The sequence below is a fragment of the Lactuca saligna genome, chromosome 4, assembly GCF_052625555.1.
Source record: "Lactuca saligna cultivar CGN05327 chromosome 4, ASM5262555v1, whole genome shotgun sequence".
Lineage (NCBI taxonomy): Eukaryota > Viridiplantae > Streptophyta > Magnoliopsida > Asterales > Asteraceae > Lactuca > Lactuca saligna.
In genome coordinates this window covers 76,128,155-76,151,948 of record NC_136420.1, presented here as the reverse complement: position 1 = coordinate 76,151,948, position 23,794 = coordinate 76,128,155, and the positions used below count along the sequence as shown (strand labels likewise).

General features: G+C 34.7%; 1 protein-coding gene and 1 pseudogene across 1 annotated transcript; one reads left to right on the top strand and one right to left on the bottom strand.

Moving 5' to 3' along the window:
* Nucleotides 1–9,294: 9,294 nt before the first annotated feature.
* Nucleotides 9,295–13,433, top strand: LOC145039773 (AT-hook motif nuclear-localized protein 10-like; annotated as a pseudogene).
* A 340-nt stretch (nt 13,434–13,773) lies between these two features.
* Nucleotides 13,774–16,479, bottom strand: LOC145039772 (uncharacterized). Its single transcript, XM_078987784.1, has 6 exons — nt 16,339–16,479; nt 15,673–15,848; nt 15,406–15,559; nt 15,085–15,334; nt 14,298–14,983; nt 13,774–13,779 (listed from the first exon to the last, which is right to left on the bottom strand). The coding sequence occupies exons 1-6, from the start codon at nt 16,477–16,479 to the stop codon at nt 13,774–13,776; spliced, it is 1,413 nt and encodes a 470-aa protein (XP_078843910.1).
* Between the last annotated feature and the right edge of the window lie 7,315 nt (nt 16,480–23,794).

The following is a 23,794-nucleotide window of genomic DNA, read 5'->3' as shown; positions in this document are numbered from 1 at the left end:
TTTGGAAATTCTTACATTTATGATAAAGATTTGGGATTATGAAATGAGAATCATTGAAATTATGTTCAATCGATCTATTCCACAAAGTAAAGATCATCGACAAACATAGTGTGCATACTTGGTGTATGGCATGACTAGTGTTTAGAAAACATAATGTACATGCTTGGAGCATCGGACAACTATTGTTTTTATTCATGAATTAAGAGATAAGAGTATCTTGTAAATTGTTTAATTGCATAATTATTGATATCCCTAACTAAATTTCCAAATCCATGGATAAAGGATTAAATTAAGTTAATATGTTTAATTTAAATTGGTAATCCTCTTTTGATATAATAATTTAATTAATTGTTTATTTTTTGAATAATTATTATATCAAAAAAAATTAATTTTTAAAATTTTAAGTTAAATGGTTTTAATTTTTGAAAATTTTAATAGTATTAAAAAACCCTAGTATTTTAAAAGTTTAAAAATACACCCTTATACTATATAAAATTAAAAGTTTAATATATTATATGTATAAGTAAAAGGCCAGTCTTACCGTTAGTAGGCCTCATTCACGAAGCTGGTCTATAAGGGGTGCTTAAGGAAGCGGCCTGTAAAATAACCGTCATTGGGTATCCACTCTTACCCACCGCACCCTTGACTAATGGAGGGTCGTTAGCCGAACTGGTAGGCTATGACACAACCTTCCATTGTAAGTATAATGAATTATGAAGTAACTAAACACTTTTATAAATTCCCAAATCTTAGTTACTTTAAGAAAAATGTGAAGTTGATGTCAATCCACGAAATTGCACATTGCACATTGTTGGTCGTTAGTGGAGCTGGTGTGGTTAACCGACACACTAATATGGGACCAATGAAGGATGGCGATGGGTAGCTCGTAGATTATCATATATCAATATAGCGTGTGTGGTTAACCGACACATCAATTAGGTGATAAACGTCTTCAAGAGTACCTAGCTAATTTGCATCGTTATTCACATCTTATTTATGATCCTCGACATCCCAGTCACAACCTTGAAGGGTATAATTGAGATTAAACATGCCATTGAAAAGTTCAATGAATCTCAAAAGATCTAGGAGTTTCAATTCCTTTAAAACCTAATTTTCAATATTCGTTTTTCATGGTGGAAATTGGTAAATCATCATTTACCTACCTTCAAATATTCTGCAGCTAGATTACGGCATCCCTCTTCCAAGTTGTATAATATTGTGTTGGATCCTATCCTTAATATTTCCTTTGGGTTTTATATTAAGGGTTGAATCAACTAACTTGAATTTCTCCCTTTTGTAGATATGAAAATCTAACATCTATGGTCTTCCTAAATCCTTTGGAAAAAGCTTTCCACAAGAAGGTGATGTTCCACGACTGGATCATGGAAATGGAAATCAAGATTCACTTCCCCACTTCCTCTAATATTTCTCCATGACCTATGTGTTCGAAGACTTGAAAATTTCAAGGTCACTCAAGCCCTATTGGTAATTAAACATGAAAATGGAAAGTATGTGTGTGCATAAGTCTTGGAGATGAAGTCACACATTGATAAGTTGGGAATGTTTGGTGTCATTGTCTCAAGGAAGCTGACCGTTGACTTGGTTCTTCAATCTCTTCCTGAATCATATAGTGAGTTCATTAATGATTACTATTGATGGAGCATGAAGTGACCATTATCGATCTCACAAATTTGCTAATTTTTGGTGAATCAGCAATGATTTGACGCACTGGTAAAGCAAATTTGACTGGTAGGTCAACCTCCCAAACTTCCATGGATATTGACGATAGAAACATTTGTGACAACCGTCAAATTCTGGTCAATTCAAAGTCAAATAAAGTCAACAAGTCAAACTGGTCAGCTCAACTAACCCTTGTGTACTAGGACTTACGTTCAGTATTTACTAAACAACTCGCTATCCTAATAAGAAAACATAAATCAAAAAGTACGTGCAACTAGATCTCTTTAACCTAAAAGCTGCGGTAAGTGGAAAGCCAAACCGATAAAACAATGATGCTTACTCATCGGGAGTGTGTAGGATCCTTAAACAAGGCTTAACAGGGTTTACGAACCATGCATTGCGATGCCGGACACTCACAACTGTCTCACATGGAACCTCTCTCAATCGTTTTCACTTTATCTCTCTCTATGTCAAATCTCTCCCAAATCTCTCCAAGTATGCGAAATCTCTCTCAAATATCTCTCTGTATGAGAAATCTCTCCAAGAATGTCAAATCTCTCCCAAATCTCTCCAAGTATGTGAAATCTCTCTCAAATATCTCTTTGTATGAGAAATCTCTCCAAGAATGTCAAATCTCTCCCAAATCTCTCCAAGTATGAGAAATCTCTCCCAAATCTCCCTCAAATAGTTCCCGTAACTTTTTAGAATCATTCAGGTCATTCCGACCCTTAACCGGGTCAAAAACGGCTTAAAACGGGGTGAAAACGAGAAAACGGGACCTTAGGAACCGAAACCCTTCTTAAGGAGCCGAAGCTCCTTAAGGCCGAGACTAAGAACCAAAAAAAAGGCCCTAGGACCGAAGACCGAGCCTCTGTTGGCTAAGACACCGAAGACCGAGCCTCTGTTGGCTAAGACACCGAAGACCGAGCCTCTGTTGGCTAACACGCGAGGACCAAGCCTCTGTTGGCTAACACGCGAGGACCGAGCCTCTGTTGGCTGAATCCGGAGGACCGAGCCACTGTAGCTGAGACCGAGCCTCTACCTCTGTCGCTTCTCACTCTCTGTTCGCTTCCTCTGTTCACTTCTCGGTCTCTGCTTCTTTCTCTCCTCTCTATCTTCTTGCGCCTCTCTGTCTCTTCCCTCCTCTCGGTCTCTGCTCCCTCTCTTCTCTTCTCTCGGTCCCTCTTCTCCTCTCTCGGTTCCTACCCTCTCCCTTCTCCCCTCTCGGTTTCTGCCTCCCTCTCTCTCGGTTCAGCATCAGAAGGCCGAACCTCGACCAGAATTTGGAAATTTGTCACTTTTAGCCCATTTTTGATATTTTTAACATTTTAAGCCCGTTTTTCGTGATTTTAAAGCAGGATTTTCTCCAGAAATTATATTTTAACATAATAAACTCTAAATATTCATAATTTAAACATATTTTGATGAAAATCATTATTTAAATAATAAAAATCAAATGGGTGAATTATTAAAGGTGGAGTGTTGACTTTGCCTTATCCAATGTCACAAGCAACCACCCCACACCCACTCTTTGACTAACCACACCTCCCCACCTTACCTAGGTCGCTTCAATGTCCCTCACACTCAATTTACACTCATTCCCACGTTTTTAGAGCTGGAACAAACACCCTCTCTCCTCATTTCTCTCATTTGCCCTCATTTCACTAAGTATCGAACACCACTTTTCTCTCAAACTTTTCCCACTCCAATTTCGAGATTCAAGGCTGATTTTCAAGTTTTCTTCCACTCTTAGTAAGTATAATTCATCCTCCTTATGATTATTTCACTTCATTCTACTCAAATCATGAATATCTTACACAAACTCCATCATACTAGCGTTAGAGCTTCAAATCTTCAAGTGATTTCTTCAAGTGTTCTTGGGTTGAACACTTCTCTTCTTCAACACTTATCTACTGAAATCACTCAAGGTGAGTTCATACCCCTATATTTTCATGTTTTCTCAAGTTTTCAGGGGGGGGGGGGGGGGAATACAAGTTAAAACACCAAGAACATAACTAAATTTTTCTAACAGCCTTCATCAGAAAAGTTCAACTCCATTCACGGACTGTTTTGGACAACTTAAACATTTTATTTTTAAAAATTGTACAAGGTGCAAATAGTTCAAGTTTTTAGCTTTAAAATGACTACTTGCACATCTCCATACGATTTTTCTACAATTTATGGTGATTTTTACAAAACTGCCTATCATTTCAAACAACAATCCAGACCAGTCTGTGATTTTGGACTTATTCACCCAAGTTGGAGGTCATTAAAAATCTTGATAAAAATTATGAGTAAACTAGACACACTTTGCGAACTCTCAGAATTTACGGATCTAGTTTTCAACTTCGTATGATTTTTCTATGATTTTTCTAAAACAGTGCTGAAAGACTAAGAATTAATTAACAACTTCTAACTATCAAAACACTTTGTAACATGTTGAGCAAAGTGTTAAATCTTTGATAACTTCATATTTTACATGTATTTCTTGTCATGATATATTTATATAATAGGAAATTACTTGCTGACTTTATAAGAATCCTCCATCATAATCAATAGTACAAAACAAAGCAAGTTAATCATAGTTATATCGTACTATACGTTTGACTTACATAGAGTGGGATTCTTAAACACCACAAAGAAATATACTAAACTATAATAGGTATAGTTAGGGTACATATACATTTCAAACATTTTAATAAACTATAATAGGTATAGTTTATGATCATTTACATAACATACTTGTACAAAAAGGGGGGTACAAATACAAAGTACCGGGTTTTTATACAAAAGAGGGTACAAATACAAAGTGCCGGGTTTATATACGAAAAAGGGGTACAAATACAAAGTGCCGGTTTTCATACAAAAAGGGGTACAAATACAAAGTGCCGGGTTTATATGCAAAAAGGGGTACAAATACAAAGTGCCAGTTTTTATATATAAAGGGGTACAAATACAAAGTGTCGGGTCTTTATACAAAAAGGGGGTACCGATACAAAGTACCAGGTTCACTTAAGTTAGTTATTATGATATTTAAACTATATTGCACCTAGAACTGTTAGACTTCAACTATAATCGCTGAGCGTACATGTTTGAGTCTTATAAGAATTTTGTCTCGATTGGCCTAGAATTAGTGATGTCTGCCTCATCTCCTGTTCCTTGTTTGGTTGTGGACCTAGGGCAGACCCACTATATTCAACGTTTTATCTAATTTAAATCTTATATGACTTATATACACTGGACGATTATAGAGGAACTCTACGGGTCATTCTAGGGTTCATTAATGCATCATAAATGAATATTTCTATTCACACTTAACTAAGAAAATATTGGATTTTTTGGAAATCAAACCATATCGATTTTACAAGGAAAACGGTTTCTACTTCAAACAAAACTCTTATGAACTCACCAACTTAATTGTTGACACTTTTTCAAAACTACTTGTATTCTCAGGAAATCAGTGAAACAGGAAAACTTCATCGCTTTGAGAATGGGACGTTAAACCGTCAACAATTTATTTTTGTCATCATAATGTAATTGCTTTTGAAACATGTAAACATATACTTGGTGTAACTTTTTCAATTACATATATGGTGGTTGTATTTACTTTGAGCATTATTATATTCGTTGTTGTGATACTGTACATGAAGTCCTCCACCCCCGAACGTTTCGGCCATCCTTGGTTTGGGGGTGTGATAACATTGGAAGTCCAAAAAAGTCTTCTCTTCCAAATGGAAAGGGATCGTCCATGGTCAAACCGTTTGACCAGATGGTAAAGAGAAAATATGAATCTAAAATTGTCCCATGTGTTGTTCCAAATGAGTCCATTGTTTCTATTGCCAAAAGAAGGGGCATTAGATGCGAAGCTGCCATATATACTTGAAAGATCACAAGGATGGGAGAGTCATGATGTATGACTCTGCTTCAGGTAAATCCACTATCTAACTCTATTAAGTTCCTATTTGTAGATTCTTAATACTTGATGTGATAATATTGCATTTTGATGTTCTATAGGATCGAAGAAAAGAAAGGAAGCTTAAGAGGAAGAGTGTGCTAAGTCTGATCATGAAGAAACCTATTTCGATGATCGGATTTTTGAGTTGTTGTATAGGATTTATGATAGATTTCTTAGGAACATTTTAGTAACATAGTTTTCATTTGTAATTGTGTTGTAAGGACAAATTTTTTTCTGCATTTTTATAAATAAAATAAATTAAATTTTGATTTTTGTCTTATTTATATATCCTTGCAATGACTTTTTTGAAAATTGATGTTTGTATGTTTCTATAAGCAAAGTGGATGTGATTCTTAGTTATGTTATTTGTGGTAGTGTTGAAAATTTACCAAATAGGGAATGATTCTTATCACCCAAGTTTCAATTAGATAGAAACTTGGAATCATACGACTTATATTGTATGATAAATGGTATTTTGGAATTCTTCTTCTTCATCGAATTCAACATCAGCTTTATATGACTGTGGTGGGTTGTCATATGGAAGTTGATAGGATGACTCTGTGGGATATGAATATTGTGGAATTTTGACTTTTGGGGTTTGAGCAATCAGGGCAAGTGGTCCACCGATGTCAATACAATCTTTTAGCACAGTTGATTCTTGTGCCTAAAGTTCTCCATATAATTTGAACAAGGACAAAGTATGAATTTTTATGTCTCCTTGCACAATCATCTTTGCTGTAGACCAGTGTCATCTCAAACCATTGAGAATATGTAGGTTTGTTTCATGATTGCTTCGTACTGTGCCCGCATTTGATAACTTCGTGATGATGAGATTGAAACGTTTGAACAAACCGTCAAGACTTTCACCACGAAGAGCTTTAAAGTCGTTAAACTCATTTAGTATTGTAGTGAGTTTCTTGTCTTCAGCTTGTTCTGACCCTTGATAGAGATTCTTTAGCACATCCCAAATCTCCTTCGCATATTTCAATTTGATGATAATATCAAAGTTGTTTGGAGCCACACCGCAAGAGATTTCATAGAAGGTTATAACATCATTCTCCATTTTGTCTAGATCATCTTTTGTTGGTCGATTCATTGTTGGCTGACCTCCAACTAGTCTGGCCTGAGTACCATTTTGCTTGAGCAGGAGTGAGAATCGGGACATGTGGTCCTTCTTCAACAAATCTCCATATATATCTTTACCGAGCCTCTTGAGATACCTTTCCATTCTTTGTGACCAATGGTGGTACTCACTTTCAACAATTATTGGTGCTCTATTAGAGCCTCCAACATTGTTGGGAACATTCAAAGATAAAGCTTGTGCCATCTTTCCTTTGTTTTTTTTTTATTATTTTCAAGAATGGGCTTTAGTGGCATAGAAGGCTTTTCAAAATCAGAGTTTTGTTTAAAAAGCAACCACTTAAGCTCTGATGCCAATTGTTGAGAGAAAAACTTTTGAGAAACACTTGAACAAACGTTACTACAAGGTAAAAGTAGTGGAATAAGTTAATCTCAAAGGATCATGTTAGCTCAACAATAATAAGTTAGAATTGTTAGACAGTTAGTTGCGGAAATGTTAAGTGCAGAAATGTAAAAGAAATATAAATGACAACAAGCTATATCAAGTATGCACCAAACCGAGTCGTAACAAGGTTTGCGGTCAATCACGATTTTGTAAATGTGAATAGTTTAAGGTGAAGAGAAACTCGAAAATTCAGATAAGATATAGAGAGAATGATCTTTTGTATTTCAATGAAAGTTCATATAGATCTTGAAGAAGTGGTAAGATTACATGAAGAAGGGAATCTCTATTTATAGAATCCCAAAAAGTTACATCTAAAATAAACAACTAATATTCTAATGACTTAAGTGACCATGCAATGTTCACTAGATAAAGTTAAGCTAACACATTAATTCAGTTAATGTAAGCAAAAGTCTTCATCATTTTTTACTACGGTAGTGGTTGTGGTTCACTACGATTCACAAAACAACTTCTTTAATTTCAACTTCGGTAGAAAAACTTCAGTTGTGGTAGCCACTCCAATTGCGGTAGACAAAAACAAGACTACGGATCATTAAAGTTAAAGAGGGTCACTTTTTGTATCAACAGTAACTTCATCGTGAAATTTAATATGAAATTTTGGAAAGGTTCACTTTAGAGTTACATGGCATGCTTAAGGTCGCTTAGTCTGACAACATCAAGAATAAGCCAATCAACCAAACCCAACTATTCATGTTGTAGCTGTGTGGGATGGAGGTATGAAGAGAAAAAGGTCAAATCACTAGAAAATCAAATAGAAGGGAAAAGCTAGTTTTACAAGCTTCGACTCCAAGCTTAAAGAGAGTAAGGCTAGCGTGAGGTACCTTCAATTTTTTTATTCTTTTAGTTACTTCTATTTAACATCATATATATAATAGTAATTCGAACTTTGAAATGTAGTTATACCCATTCAATAATAACATTTTTATTGATTTTTAGGATAGTTAAATCCAAGGTTTTGAAGATCATGATCTTACCTAAGATCGTTTTAGGCTCTACATAATCACGATCAGAAGATCCTACCAAAATGAACATGCCTCCAGTTTTCCTTGTAAGGTCTTATTTGTACAATACCATTTTAAATGATTTTGACTAAAGCATTAATAATGGTCTTAACTTTGAATTCTTAGTCACAATTGCACGGACTATAATTCTTGTAGCTGCAAACCAAAAAAAACTAAGAAGAAAACATCTCAAACATAAAAAGAAACAAGATTATTGTTATCCTCGTGATCATTTACATCTAAAGACATAAGACAACAATAGGACTAACAAGATTGTCAGGACAATTTGTTTAATTTGAGTTGTAGATGAAATGATGATGTTGTGTGAGACTCCTTATGATTTATGATGCTCGATTTCAAGTAGAATAACTAAATTTATAAGGCTCTATTATATAATAAAATACTAAAAAAATAACTTCATATCGCGATATAATCTTAAATTATAGTTAGTTTCCTAAGATATTGCTTCAAATAGATTATATGTAACTAGGGTAAGGGTCAATAGAGAACCATTATTAACAATGAACAATGAACCAAATGTGAGCGTTGAAAATCAAAATGATTAACGACCAATCGAATTGATGTACGCTTGTACATTGGATAGACATACACCAATTTATATCATAAACCTACCTCTTTACCAAAAACCCACCTCTTTTTCTGTTTAAATTTTTTTAAGCCACGTTTTTTATCCAAAAAAATCTGAATATACCCTTGTTCACGATTTTCGATCCCTTTCCATAGAATTTAATGTTGATAAATAAAAAAGACAAAGCTGCACAAATGGTCCTTGTGGTTTACACAAAATTACCACTTTGGTCCAAAAATGTTTTGGCTAGCACCACAAGTCCAAAGTTTCCATTTTCTTGCATATTTGGTCTAATGGGTTAACTTCCTTCTATTTCCCTCTGTTAAGTTATGTTTGACTAGTCAAATCAGGGGTATTTTGGTCATTCCCTATTTATGCCCCGTATTTTATATTAATAAAGGAGAGCTATAAGAACGAATCCCAATCCATCTTCTTTGTCGTCGTTCTCATTTTGGTCTTCTTCAACTCTGCGATCGATTTCTTCAAGAAATCAAAATCAAAAATGGTGCTTTGTTTTTGTGGTAAAATGGCCATAGTTCGCACAGCATGGACTGATAAAAATCCATGTAGATGCTTCTGGGGATGCCCTACTGAGGTACGCAATTTTTTTTTGGATTTCAGCATAAATCTCCCATTACATGTTACGATCTTCTTTTGTTTCTTAAATTTTGAAGAGATCAAAATGTTGATTTATTGGGTGGTTTGATGGTCCAATTTATGAACGTTCAAAAGCTATTATACCTGGGCTGCTGAGGTCAATCAACAAATTGAAGTCACAAAATACAAGACTCAAGTGTTACCTGTTACGCAGTTGGGTGTTGTTCGTGTTTGTTCTGGCTTATAAGAAGTAGATTGAAGTGTAATGGTTTGGGTGGTTTGTAAGTGTAATTGTTTGGCTGGTTTCTAAGTAATATATTGAAATGTAATGGTTTGGGTAGTGTTTTAATGTTTTTGGTAGTATCTTGTTTAAGCAATGTAATCTTTTGGGCAATACTTTGTGGTAGTCTTTTGTGGTTATAATGTAAGCAATGTAAGACATGTTTTGCAGGAATTTGTCAACGGTGATTATATTTGGTATGTACATTTTGACCAATTTATTTTATTTGTGGTTTTGTTTAAAAGGGCATATTGGTCAATTTATATTGGGTAATTTTGTGTAAACCACAAGACCATGTGTGCAGTTTTGTCTTGTGGTTTTGTTTAAAAGGGCATATTGGTCTATTTATTTTTTATATGGTTTACACATTATCAATGACAAATATATGTTTTGATTAAAAGGGCATATTGGTTGTGGTTTACACATTATCAATGTAAAATGTATGTTTTGTTTAAAAGGGCATATTGGTCAATTTATTTTGTATGTGGTTTACACATTATCAATGACAAATGTATGTTTTGTTTAAAAAGGGCATACTGGTCAACTTCTACAACAAAAAATTATACATGACAATAACATCAAGACATTAAACATAACATAAGCCATTACATCAAATCCAGTGTAAATTGTTCCCATACATCACATGGGTACACTATCAAGTACCAAAAGTAACATCCAAAATGGTTAAACCCCAAAACACAGAATGTACTAAACATACAATACACATAAACATAACATTATCCCAAAAAGACACTTATACCCCTACAAACATCAAAATCCCTTGAAATCCAATCACTTACCCCCTTGGCCTTTGCAAGTTCTAGCATTGTGCCCTTCAATTTTACACTTGCTACAAGCACTACTAGAAAAAAGACCTTTAATGACGCGCTTTTTACGACACGCGACAATTAACGATACGGAAAAGGACGTGCCCTTAAAATAGTGTCATCTCTCCAAAAAATTTAAGGATTTACGTCACGCTTTATTGCGTGCCCTTAATTTAGTGTCTCAAGAAAAAAAAATTAAAAACACAGAGGGCGCTTTATCTTAAACGCGCGTCGTCTGTACCTGTCGCTTTATAATTTTAATGAAACACGTTTTTAGTAGACAAGGGGGAAATGAAATCCCCAAAATTTTGAAAACCCGCCTTTTTTTTTCTATCTTCTATCTATCTTTCATCTTCAACCTAACAAGGACGAGCATTGCACTCTTGATTTCCCTAACTGTTTTCTCATTTTCTGATTCAAACTTGAAAGAATCAAAAAAAAATATATCAATTTTGAAGCATAAAAAAAATCTAACAAGGACGAGTATCCATCGATCCGACTTCCAAAAATAGAGGGCATCGATTCCACGTCTTCCGGGGTTGGGAGGAAGGAAAAACTGTTGGTCCCGTGTTGGTTTTGTGATGTTCAATCGAAGAAAGGAAATCAGAATCGACGATCGCTGATTTCGCTAATATCCACTCCGACCTCTTATGAACGCAAATGGTAAAGATCTGCTTCGATTTCCCGATTGGTCTTCCTTTTTTTTCTTCTTTCCCTCTTGCCCTAATTATCGACTCCTCATTTTTCTCTCAGATTTGAGTCTCCTCTTTCATAAAAAATAAGAGGTATCAAGGTAAATTTTCTGAGATTCGAAACTATATGACTCGAATTAGAGGTTGAAGATCATAAATCGATGGTTTATTCTGTCTTGGAACACATGGCTCTACGAACCCTCGCGTTTGCTAAAACCCTAGTTGCGATATCCAGGTTTTATCCCTCTAAATCATCCAATTTCATTTCACTTTCCTAACATTCATCTCCCTCTCTGGTTAATCCTACTCTTTAGGACCTCGTGACTATCACTAGTCCATTACATAGTCGAAAAAAGCCCCCTAAAACATAGCAATGACCAGTAGTTCTAACATGATTCATCATGAGTGTGTGTTGGATTTTTTGCCTTGTGGTTCTGGTAATTATTGTATCTTCAAAATTTTCTGATTCAAAATTTTGAATATAAAATTTGATTAATTAACATCTATTTTGTAGGAATTGTCACTTGTCCTCTTGTTCTACTTCTTTATAAGATTAAAGAAGGAAAAGAATATGCAGAGTTTGCTCACATTCTATGAAAGTGGTTCACTGATTTTTGGTATTATGACTAAAAAGCTTATGATCCTTTTGTAATTCTCGATCTCTCTGCATAATCTTCTTATATATTATATACTTTTGTAGTTGCTTTGAGGAAGGAGTTTGCTGATGCAACTGACAGAGTGACAAGTCATACCAAACATATTTCATATGTTCCTATGTATCTCAGTATCTATTCTCCAAATGGTAATATATAATTATAAACAAAAGATGTTTCATGCATATCAAATGTTAGAAAACATAATAAGTTATTAATAAATCTATTATGTCTAAATTTTTGATCTTTTATAATAAGTTACCAAATAGATTTCATTCGGATGAAGATAACAGGCCTGCTGATTTATTTGATATAACATCGGATTTATCATTGGTGTGTAAAGCTTGTTCTTCATTTTACTAAAGTACACCTTTAAGTTTACTATCTGGATTCTCTCTGATTCTATCCATGCCATCTTTGAGCAAATTTTTGCTTTAGGCCCTTACACCATGACTGACAACTTATTCTTTGAGCCACTATCTGATCTTCTTGCATATGCGTAAAGAAAGCAGCCTCAGTTGCTTATACTGGTGAGAATTTACAATTTTAAACCTATATAATAAGATTAGCATTCTATCTTGGGATTTCCATTCCCCAGTTTATCTTTACTCAATTCGTTATATCATAATCCATAAAAACATACAAAACATGAAATTTCTTACAACTTTTTCCACATTTCATTCAAACATAAACCATTTTCAGGTTCACCAGGAGTGGGGTTCATGCCGCATATCCTTGATGTTAAAGCTGGAGAGGTGCAATCATTATTCGTTTTGTGTTTCTGAAAATTTTTACTTTACCAAAATTCATAATTTCTTATCTAAATGCAGGCTGTGTTGGGAAAATTGATGTGGTTTTCTTAAAACAGCACTCGAGCTGTGTGCATTCTATCAGTTAATGGCGCCATATCTAATGTTACACTTCAGCAGTGTGCAACATCTGGTGGAACTGTCACATACGAGGTTTTTTTTCTTGAAAATTCATTATTTATTTATTTTTGATGTATAAAAAATATTTAATTTATTTATAAAAAATACAGGGACGATTTGAGATCTTATCTCTTTGTGGTTCATTTATGGTTTGTGAGAGTGATGGGCAAAGAAGCAGGACTGGTGGTTTAAGCGTGTCACTTTTAGGGCCAGATGGTCGTGTTTTAGGTGGTAATGTGGCTGGCCTTCTCACTGCTGCATCACCCGTTCAGGTTTTTTTTCTTTCTTTCCATAAATATGGAATGGAATCAACCATTCCATTCCTGATTCCTGATTCATGTCTCCTGATTCCAAACCCTAAGAAACTTTGTTTTTATCTTGGTAACTTTCACAGATGATTGTTGGTAGCTTTGTTCCTGCAAGTCAGAAACAAAGAAAAACAGAGGCGAAAATAGTCAACACTACTCCCGTCAATGTGGGGACCACAAGCGGATCTTCAGGTGGAGGGATCGGGAGCCCGCTAGTCCACAGTAACAACAGTAATCCACAAGGTATGGCTAATATGCCTTGGAGGTAACTAAATGTCTAAATCCCATTTGTTTGTGTTGTAAGCAACATAACATAACTCTCTATTAGGAAGGAGAAGGAACCTTGTCTTTTTTTTGGTTAAGTTTCTAAATTAGTGTGTAAGGGTAGTTGTATGCCAACAAACTTACTGTCTTATTTAATTCGGAAATATGTGGTGTAATTTGCAGAAAGAACATCACATGGATGATCCTTCAGCTCGGTAAGTCTATATGATTTCCTAAAAACTTTTCATCCTTTTCTTGTTATTTTGTAGTTATTTAACCCATCTTCACGCTTATTTTGTACTTATGTTTTTTGTGCAGGCAATATAGATACTGTGAGCAAGTTCATAGATTTAGAGTCCTTAAGTGGTGTTATTAAGGAAGAGTGGAGACAAGTGAGGCACACATTTAAAAAAATCAACACAAATCTTGTTTATAGTGAGCCACACATTAGGTTATTAGAGCTATTAGTTTGTAGATTTTTGTTACAACTTTTATTGATTTGTTTTATTTTTCTATGGAATAATTATTTGTATGACATTAAATTTTATGTAATGGATTATATTTTTTGTATATGATATATTATTTTCTATTATTGGACATTAAATGCAAATTTAATTTGAAAATTAGTAAATCCATAAATAATTTTTTTTAACATTTAAAATTATGATACGCAAAAATGTGTGTCATCTTTATTTATGACATGGCCTTTCTTGACATGGGCTTTCTTGATACGCATTGTGTGTCATAAACACGCGCGTCGTAAGGTTACGACACACGAATGCGTGTCGTCTTCCTTTATCACAGGGCCTTCCTTGATATGCATTGCGCGTTGTAAACGCGCGTCGTAATTGCGCGTCATAAATGCGCGTCGTCTCTCTTTATGACAGGGCCTTCCTTGACACGCATTTGCGCGTCGGCTGAGCGTTTTACGACGCACAATGAGCGTCGTAAAAGGCCTTTTTTCTAGTAGTGAAGTTACTTGGATAAACTTTCTTGTAAGCTTTCCACTCCTACTAGCAATAATGCTTTGACTCCCACTACCACTAGCAACATTGTCACCCTTCTTCTGGCTTTTCTCCTCAGCAAATTGCCTCCTCTTTTTCTTTGGCCTTCCAGGCTGATTTTTGTGTAGAGGAGGGGTGATTTTAATTGGGCATTCACTTATAAGCCACATTGCTCGACCTTTAAAAGGCTCTACCTTGTACACAAAAGCTGCTTTCCATGTTTCTAGCCAGTGCACCCTGTGGGCATAAGTGTGCAGTTCTCCAACTTCCTCACCATTATCTGCTTTGTCATTTAGGACTGCAATGACATGCTTACAAGGGAGTCCTGTTAATTCCCGCTTCCTACAACTGCATACTCTTTCAACCATGTCAACAACATGTTGATCCTGCCATGGCCCTTGCACTTGGTATTTATCTGACCCGTTCCACCTAACTGTGTACTGAGATGCCCAATTCACATTCTTCTCCATGATCTTTGTTGCAGATGGGGTTAGTGGACCAACACACTTCTTTTGCACCTTTATGACATTGCATATTCTTTTCATCATAAACTCCCTAATGTACTCCAAGCAGATTATCAGTGGCTTGTCCCTTCCCTCAATCAATTTGCTATTTAAAAATTCACAAAGATTATTCAGAAACATATCTGAAACTGCTCTGCCTGAAAACACCACAATATTATTAGGACCAAACATATACTAATACAAAAGGATCCAACATATACCAACACAAAAGGGTAAATTTGGAAGCTGAAGTATATACCTGTGAAGTGGCTTCTTGCCCAATGTTGTGGGGGAATCTGCTTCAACCAGTTATAAGCTTCTACATCATATGAACTGAATTGCTGCATCCTATGATTGAACTCTGGTACTATTGTTGCTGTAGTACAATTCCACAAGTGTTCTTTGTACTCATTAGTTCTCCATGTTTTTCTCATATTGTCATGTGTATGCCTGAGACAAAACTTGTGCTCAGCACATGGGAACAACTGAGAAATGGCAGTCTGCAATCCCTGCAAAGGAATTAAAACATAGTTAATATAGCACATCCAAATATGTCAAATATAAACAAAAAATTACAAACCTTTTGTTTGTCACTTATAAATGTGAATTTTGAGTTTGCATATAGGTCCAGATCATCTGCAATACACTCTAGAAACCACTTCCAACTGTCAGTGTTCTCAGTCTTAACAATGACATAAGCTAGGGGTATATTCCATTGTTGGAGTCTACCCCAACTGCAGTTCAAATTTGTCCTAGGAAAGGGCCCTTCATAAATGCCCCATCAAAACCTAGAAAATCCCTCAGGCAAGCTCTAATGCCCTTCTTCATTCCACCCAAACACACGTACATCCTTTTAAACCTTCTTGAGGTAGCACTTAGGTTGGGTTCTGAATCAAACTCTAACATCATAGTGGTTTCTGGATTAGTAGACTGCAACTCCAGGATGTGATCTCTAAGAACATCATATTGCTTTTTGTAATCACCCTGGACAAGTTTTTTTGCAGTTGATTTGGCCCTGAATACCTTGTAAATAGAGAATCCAACTTGATAATCCTTTTGAAGTTATTCTTGAGGAGCTCTGACTGGGATTGTTGGGTTGGATTCAATCTGGTCCATTATCTGCTTAGAGATAAACTTTGTTGTTGCAGATCTAACTTTTCTTGTCTGGAGGCATTTATGTTCGTGGTTGTAAGTTTTTATGAACCAATTACTATTTAATCTGACCTAGAACCTTGTATCACCCAAGGACAAGGGGTAGGTTCACCGACATGACCATCATTAAAGGCTACAGTTCCTTTACAGATTGCCCTTAACCTCATATTGTCGTTTTTCACAAAGAATATATTCCTTCTTGTTTCTAGTGCATGCAATTGTATCTTTTCCTTTAACTCCTTCTTATTTTTATATTTTTGTCCTATCCTAAAAGTTAACTTGTGTATCTCACCTTGAGAGCACCTAGTCTCCTTCCCCAATTCCTTTATTACAGCTCTTCTTTTCCTATCTATATCAGAACCCTCATCAAATGAATCCCATTGATCTTATCTATAACATCCAACTCTTCATTGACCTCATCACTGTCATTCTCTCTATGTTTTGGTAATATTTTTTCAAGAAATTCTGCTTCAAGATCTATATTCATGTAAAAATCCCTCATATCTACTTCTACATCAGGGATTATGTTGTCTTCATCCACCTAGAAATCACTATCATCACTGTCCTCACTTTCATCACTTCTTTCAGTATTGTCTTCATCAGTCTCTATGTTATCTTCACTTCCATCATCAACTGCAAAATCTCTCATCTCTACATTCTCATCATTCATTTCATTTCTGTCATGATTCTCTTCTTTAGTGACTTCCTTATTAACTGCATTTTCCTCACCTTCATGAACCTCATCATCTATATTCTGTTCATTAGATTGTAAAATCTGTTGGTACAACCTAATATCAAAGTCAATAGCAGCCTCATGAAATTCATTAAATCCTTGGTTAATATCATTACATGCCTCATGAAATTCATTAAAATCCTGGTTAATATCATTACATTCCTCATCAAATTCATTAAATCCGTGGTCAATTTCATTATCTGCGTCATCCTTATTCCCACCAATCCTATCAACACTAACATCATCCATCACCAATTTCTTAATACATGATGACAATGGTTTGTCCTTGATAAATTCCCTTTTCTTATTATATTCAGGGGATATCGACAAGGCTAAAGCAACTTCATTTGCTATCATAGGTGGTATGCATGTTTGTGGCATGCTACTGGGTTGGTTATTAGTTGGGGGGTTTTGATGTTCATCGGTCTCCTCTAATTGCTCAGTAATAACTTTTCATACAGGTTTAGGAGCCATAAAGTAAGTAAGCAAGTTAGTAATACCATGCTCGGTGTAAACCCTTATCAGTTTATGCTCCTTCACATAGTGGGAAAGATTGAGGACATCATCATCATTTCCTAGGGCCCGTAGCCCAAAATGCATGTCTCCCTTTGGCACTCGAAAATGATAGTAGATAACTGGAGGAACTGAGAATCCTAACCCTTTCATAATCGCATCCATCTCGTGAATAGAAAACTCTTCTATATCCACTATATCTACGTATGTCACAGTACCCTCAATGTAGTTGACATTTGGAAACTTTGTGAACTCACCTCCATGATGTAGCTTGATGGTAAACAATGTAAGGTGTCCGTCTTCAACACAAGATCAAAAAAAAAAAAAACTTCAGAAGGTATGATTTCTTGTAAGAAAATCAACAAAATGATCAAAAACAAAATTACGTACCATAAACTACCCTTGGGTCGAATGACGTGCTTGACAACCTTAAGTGCCACATTGGTATATGCATTCACTACGAAAGTCGCCTGATTGAAGCTATCAACCTTGGTAATCAGTTTAGGGTTCTTGATCCTCAGTCAATGAGGAGGGAAATTTTATCGACTCATGGTTTTTAAGGACTATAAATGTGAATTAGGCTCAATATTATCCGTATGGCAATGCATACATACGAACTCTCCTTTATTAATATAAAATAAGGGGCATAAATAGGGAATGACCAAAATACCACTGATTTGACTAATCAAACATAACTTAACAGAGGGAAATAGACGGAAGTTAACCCATTGGACCAAATATGCAAGAAAATGGAAACTTTGGACTTTTGGTGCTAGCCAAAACTTTTTTGGACCAAAGTGGCAATTTTGTGTCAACCACAGGGATCATTTGTGTAGTTTTGTCAATAAAAAACAATTTTTTTTTGGGAAAATCCCACTTCATTTTGTTGCTTTTTTTTTTTCAGTATTAAAGTTTAGTTTTATCCAAAAAACTAATTATACTTAAAAAACTCAATTTTTACATCAAATTAATAAACATTAACATCGATTTAAAAAAAGAAATAAATAAAAAACGATCAGTTCAGATTCATACTATAAATCTAAAATTTAAATATTTCAATCTTAGCATTCACAAAGTAAATCTTACTTACTGTTTCAACTATTTGATTATTCACAAATTAAGTGAAATTGACATATGAATCGAAATATATTTCCATGTAGTTTTATAATGTTTTAACGCTTTAATTACTCGTGAATTAGTTTTATAAAATCAACAAATTGATTTATTCACATAGTAAATCTAACTGTATATAATTTAGTGTTCAAAATCCACAATGTGAATCTAACTTACTATTATTGACACACTGTGAATCTGTATAGATTCACAATGTGAATCTTATATGTAATTTCGATTTTTTTAAAAACTTCAATATAAATTTATGTTCAACAAATACCAAAAAATATGAGTTTTGATATATTTATTAATTTTTTTCGATAAAAATAGATCTTAACTATTCAAAAAAACATAGAAAATGAAGTGAATTTTTTTGAAAGAGAAAGTTTGTTTCTTATTTATCAATAATATGAATCTAATCTGAAATTTCAGTTTTTTTAAACATCAATATAAATCTACGTTTAAAGAATAACAAAAATATGAATTTTGATATATTTATTAATTTTTTTTCGATAAAAAGTTAATCTTAACTTTTCAAAAAATAAAGAAAATCAAGTGGATTTTTTTTGAAAAAAAAAATCATTTTTTATATATAAATATGATTTCTATGAAAGAAAAGACGAAAAATCATGAACAAGAATATATTCGAGGTTTTTTTCTCCATAAAAAGCACGACTTAAAAGGTTAAACTAATTAATATATATATATATATATATATATATATATATATATATATGATTTTTCTTAAATATTTTCAATATTTTGAATTGATTATTTGGTTCATTGATTAATAATTGTTTTCTTAACCTTTCTCAATTTAATTTAAACCTTTTTTTATTTGTAGGATCTTAAGAGCATTAGATCTCAAAATCATTTATCGGTATCTTAATAAATAACCATGGTTCAAACCTAAGGATTGCATATAAATATATTTTTATGCATCTAAATAATTATTACGAGATAAAAAATTCGACCAAAAATCAAGATATTGGTAGATGATGCATACACATCATTGATGACGATATGAGATAGAATTTTTTAATTTTATTTTAGGTTTTCATGGAGCTGTCATGTTTTATATTTTGCACATGGATGGTGGGTCCATCATATTCTATTTCTTAATTAAACAGAAGTCTTTAATTATGAAATAATAAAATATTGAATGTAATCACCCATTAGTTCATATTATTGCTTCAATTATTAAAAGTATGAATACTTTTTGTTTATTTATTTTATTTAAAATAAATTGATTAGATTAATTCAAATTGCGATTGTTTTTTTAAGTCGTAACTTCTTTCCGAACGGAAGTAGTTTACAGGCCGTTAAAAATTTATACTTTTAATTATTTTAATACAATTCAGCAGGTTTTACTTTTATGTTTGAGTTATTTATTTAAAAGCTTTTAATTTTTTTTTTTATAATTTTTTACGGTTTTTTACCTTAAAATGATTTTAGGTTTGGTAATGCCTAACTTTTGGACTCTTTTTTGTCACATAAACCATTTAGCAATAGCAAGTAAAGCACCAATCATCCGATATCACTACCACTTCTTAGACAATGTGAAAAATCCAAAAATTATGATCCAAAAGTTTCATATTTGATTAGGTAAAACAGTATTCTAAAACATTGTTAATACAAATCAATAAAATAAATATGTCAAACATCATGAAAAATCAGAGTATGTACCATAAACAGAATTTATATGGTGTGTGCTATGATATCAACACGAGCTCTTCCAATTTGAACAGAAAGTACATGAAACACAAGCTAAAAATCATAAGTACAAAACATAGTGAGTTCTCCAAATTACCACATATCATACATATCATATAACAGCCCCCGCATAATTAGATAGGGCCCCACCTATACTCGCATAATGGGCCCCGCCCAAATTAGATACGGGCTCCACCTATAATCACATAATAGACCCCGATAAGCATACGTATACAAGCACATACATGTATCATAAAGATAACAATTATATCAACATAACTAATCAACGGTTGACTTTGGTGCCTTAGACCCGCTAAAATCAGTGAGGATTCTCACCTCGAATGCTGAACGAAAGCTGAATAGGTCCCGACTCCGAGTATCAGCTCTACCCAACCCCTAAACAGAAACAATTCCTTAGATACAACTCAAAATGCCTCAACACCCCGCTATAGGTCAAACTTAGTTAAAGACAAAGTTAAAAGTCAAGGTCAACAGTCTGTGTTGACCCAACACGTCGTGTTTCTCCATGAACTACAAAGTTAGGAAAAACCAAAGCCAACATGCCGTGTTTACCAATAAACACGCTGTATTCGCTGAAATCCAATCAGCTGCCTTCATCAAATCCAAGAGCTCTAAAGCTTAGATCTCGACCAAAATGATATCTAGAAGGGTAAAGTTTCCAACTTTACCCCTAGGAACCACCAAAATGGGTCCAAAAACCAAACCCTAGGCTTATTAGACTGAGGGATTAACCATTAAGCACTTAATCTTCAAAGACATAGCCCCAAAATGCAGATCATACACCGTATAGTTGGAAGACCACATAAAGTTGCCAACTTTACGTTCATGCATGTCAAAGAGAAGCTCTAAAGCTCAAGGAGGGCTTAATAAAGGACTTAATGGATTCATGAGACCTAGAATCTTATAAAGCTTGCACCTTTTAGCCAAATGAGGCCACAAGCTCAGATTTAACAGGACCGCCCATGAAACAACTTAACTCCGTAGACAATGCAAAGATGAGCCAAAAATCATAACAAAACCCCATAAGAGAATATCTAATCAATAACAAAGCAATGTATGAACTTGATACCTCATGGAGTCTGCAACGAGTGGTAAGATTCCTGGATCTATGACCTTGCTTCCAAGCTAGGCACCTTCAAACTCCAAAGCTCCTTCAAATAAGCACAAAAATCCACAAGAATCCTCAAAACTTTAAGAACACCACTAAGAAAGCTCAAAACTTGATTTAGGGTTTTAGATAACAAAGGAGCCTGGTAAGGAGAACGTTCAAGGGTGAAAGATCCAGTATGCTCAAAAGTCCTATTAAAATTATATTTCTAAGAAACATTTGATCCTAAGGGTCACACTAAAAACAACTTAATACAGCTGATTATTATTAGAAATTGATTTTAATAAATATTCATAAACTCTTATAATAAATTGGGAAAGAATAGTTATTTCAAGGAAATAATTATTTTACAATACAAGTAACACATTATTTCATAAGGTATGAATTAATAAGTCATGTATAACATTTTGGACTAGGTAAGCCTTTTGTATTTTACCAAAAGACACAGTTTATATCTTATAAACTTTGAGTTTTATAAAATACAAACTCTTTCTTATTAGTTTGATAATAAAGAAAAGGGCTGCACTTTCTTATTAATTTAATCAAAAGGAGAGACATGGCCTTCTTATTAGTTTAATCAAAAGAAATGAGGTATGATGCATGCAAAGGGAAAACACTTAATGGTTAAGGACTCTTGGTTTAACATTGTAACACCCGTGTTTCTGGGCTTGCCATTTTTAGCAATGTAATAGTCTAGGTTAACCTTTGTAACTAAATTTGAAATAATAAAAATGTATTATTTGTGAATTATGTGATTTATGTGTTTAGTTTCTTGATTTTTATAATTTAATGAATTAAGAATAAAATAAGCGTCAAAATTAAAGTGTGAGATAAGCCCGATATCTTTACATAAAGTTGTAGTCGTTGAAACAAGGATTCCGGAGATATAAGGAATTCCAAAATCCGAGTTATAACGAAGAAGTTATGACCTGTCGAAGTTTCGAGACAGAACTGGTACGACGCCGAGCGACGTAAAATATGAATTTAAGATAGAGCGATATTTAGCCTTAGCGATCTAAACGAAAGTCATAGATTTCGTTAAACCGAGAGCGTGCATAAAAGGAACGCCCAAATCTGACTTCGTATGAGGAAGTTATGATTTTCTGAAGTTTCGACGTGGCAGTGTGCAGCCCGAATACTCGATTTGAGATTGAGCGGTTTTTAGCCAAAACAATCTAAATGGGAATCGAAGATCTCGTTGTTAGTAGCAAAACGATGACAAGTTAGGCAAGAACGGACGTCAGACGAAGAAGTTATGAATTTATAACGAAGTTCATCTGTCCCGGCCTTCTAAAAATAAATAATAAAAATAAAAGTCAAAAATAGCCGACGGAGTCTAAATGAAAGTTGTAGAGTATGGTCTGACCTTCGCGTGGATATAAAGAACGTCGAAAACGGAGCTCGTATGCGAAAGTTACGCAATTTAGAAAATTGACAACTCAATTACGCCCCGCGTAATTTGAGTACGCCCCGCATACTCAGTCGGATGCAACTTGTCTGACCAATACTCGAGTGCCACCAGTCGATGCACGTAGTGACGTCAAAGTACGCCCCGCGTAACCCCAGACCCAGCAGCCTATAAATAGAACTCGAATTCAGCCATTTTCTCTTGTTCAAACTCTTCTCTCTCTCTCTAAGTTTTGCCTCGTTTTGCGTGCCGTTGATACCCCGAAGCCCTGGTAATATTCCCGAGCCCCGAAGCAAGATCCGAAGCCCCGAGAATCCCGAAGAGCATTATTCCCGAGCCGAAACGCTGCCCGCGAGGAGCCCGGTTTTGTGAAGATCTTCCAGATCTACGGAGAAACACCTCTTCTGCAAGCCGTAGTGCTGCCCGATCATCTTCTGATCAAGTGAGTGTGTACTTATTTTCATTCCAACGCAATATTATGAAGTATTTCCTATAAAATATGTGTTATGTGTATATATTTGGTTGTTATACGTGTGAGTGTATATTCACTCTCTTCTATCTTATAGATCTGATTATTTCTCTATGAAATACGTGTTATGTGTGTGTGCCTCATTTGTTATGTGAAAAATGTTTTGATTGAGCATGCTATACAAGTTTTGAAACTACGTATAAAAATGTATATTTTATCTACTAATACGTTGGGTAGAATATGGGTAGATAGTTGGTGTGTAATAAACAGATGAGAGGCCTCGATGTTGTTTTGATCCAGTCATCTAGCGGAATTTAGATGACGACCACGGACTTTTCTAGACAGTCCAGTGGAATGCTAGCAGGCTCATAACCTGTAGGTGTTAATAAACTTGGGTGTTCATTCGCTGTATTCCATCCCCCCATGGTTGCCTTATTTGACTTATATTGCTGAGGAACCCCCGAAGCATGTGTAGTCGCCCCGATGAAATATTCTTAGACTAGGTCCCTTGTGTTAGTTATTTTAGGGACATAAAGTGAGAATAACGGGAATGGGTAACTGGGTTATTGTTGGTTGATAATAATTAATTTAATTATTTATTGTGGGTTGAAAATCCTATATGCTCACCAGGCTCCCAAGCCTGACCCACTCAGTTTTATTTTTATTACAGGAAGTGGCGCAAGAGCTTAAGATGGGCGAACATCAAGTTGTTTTGTTTACAAGTCTGTATATGTATATA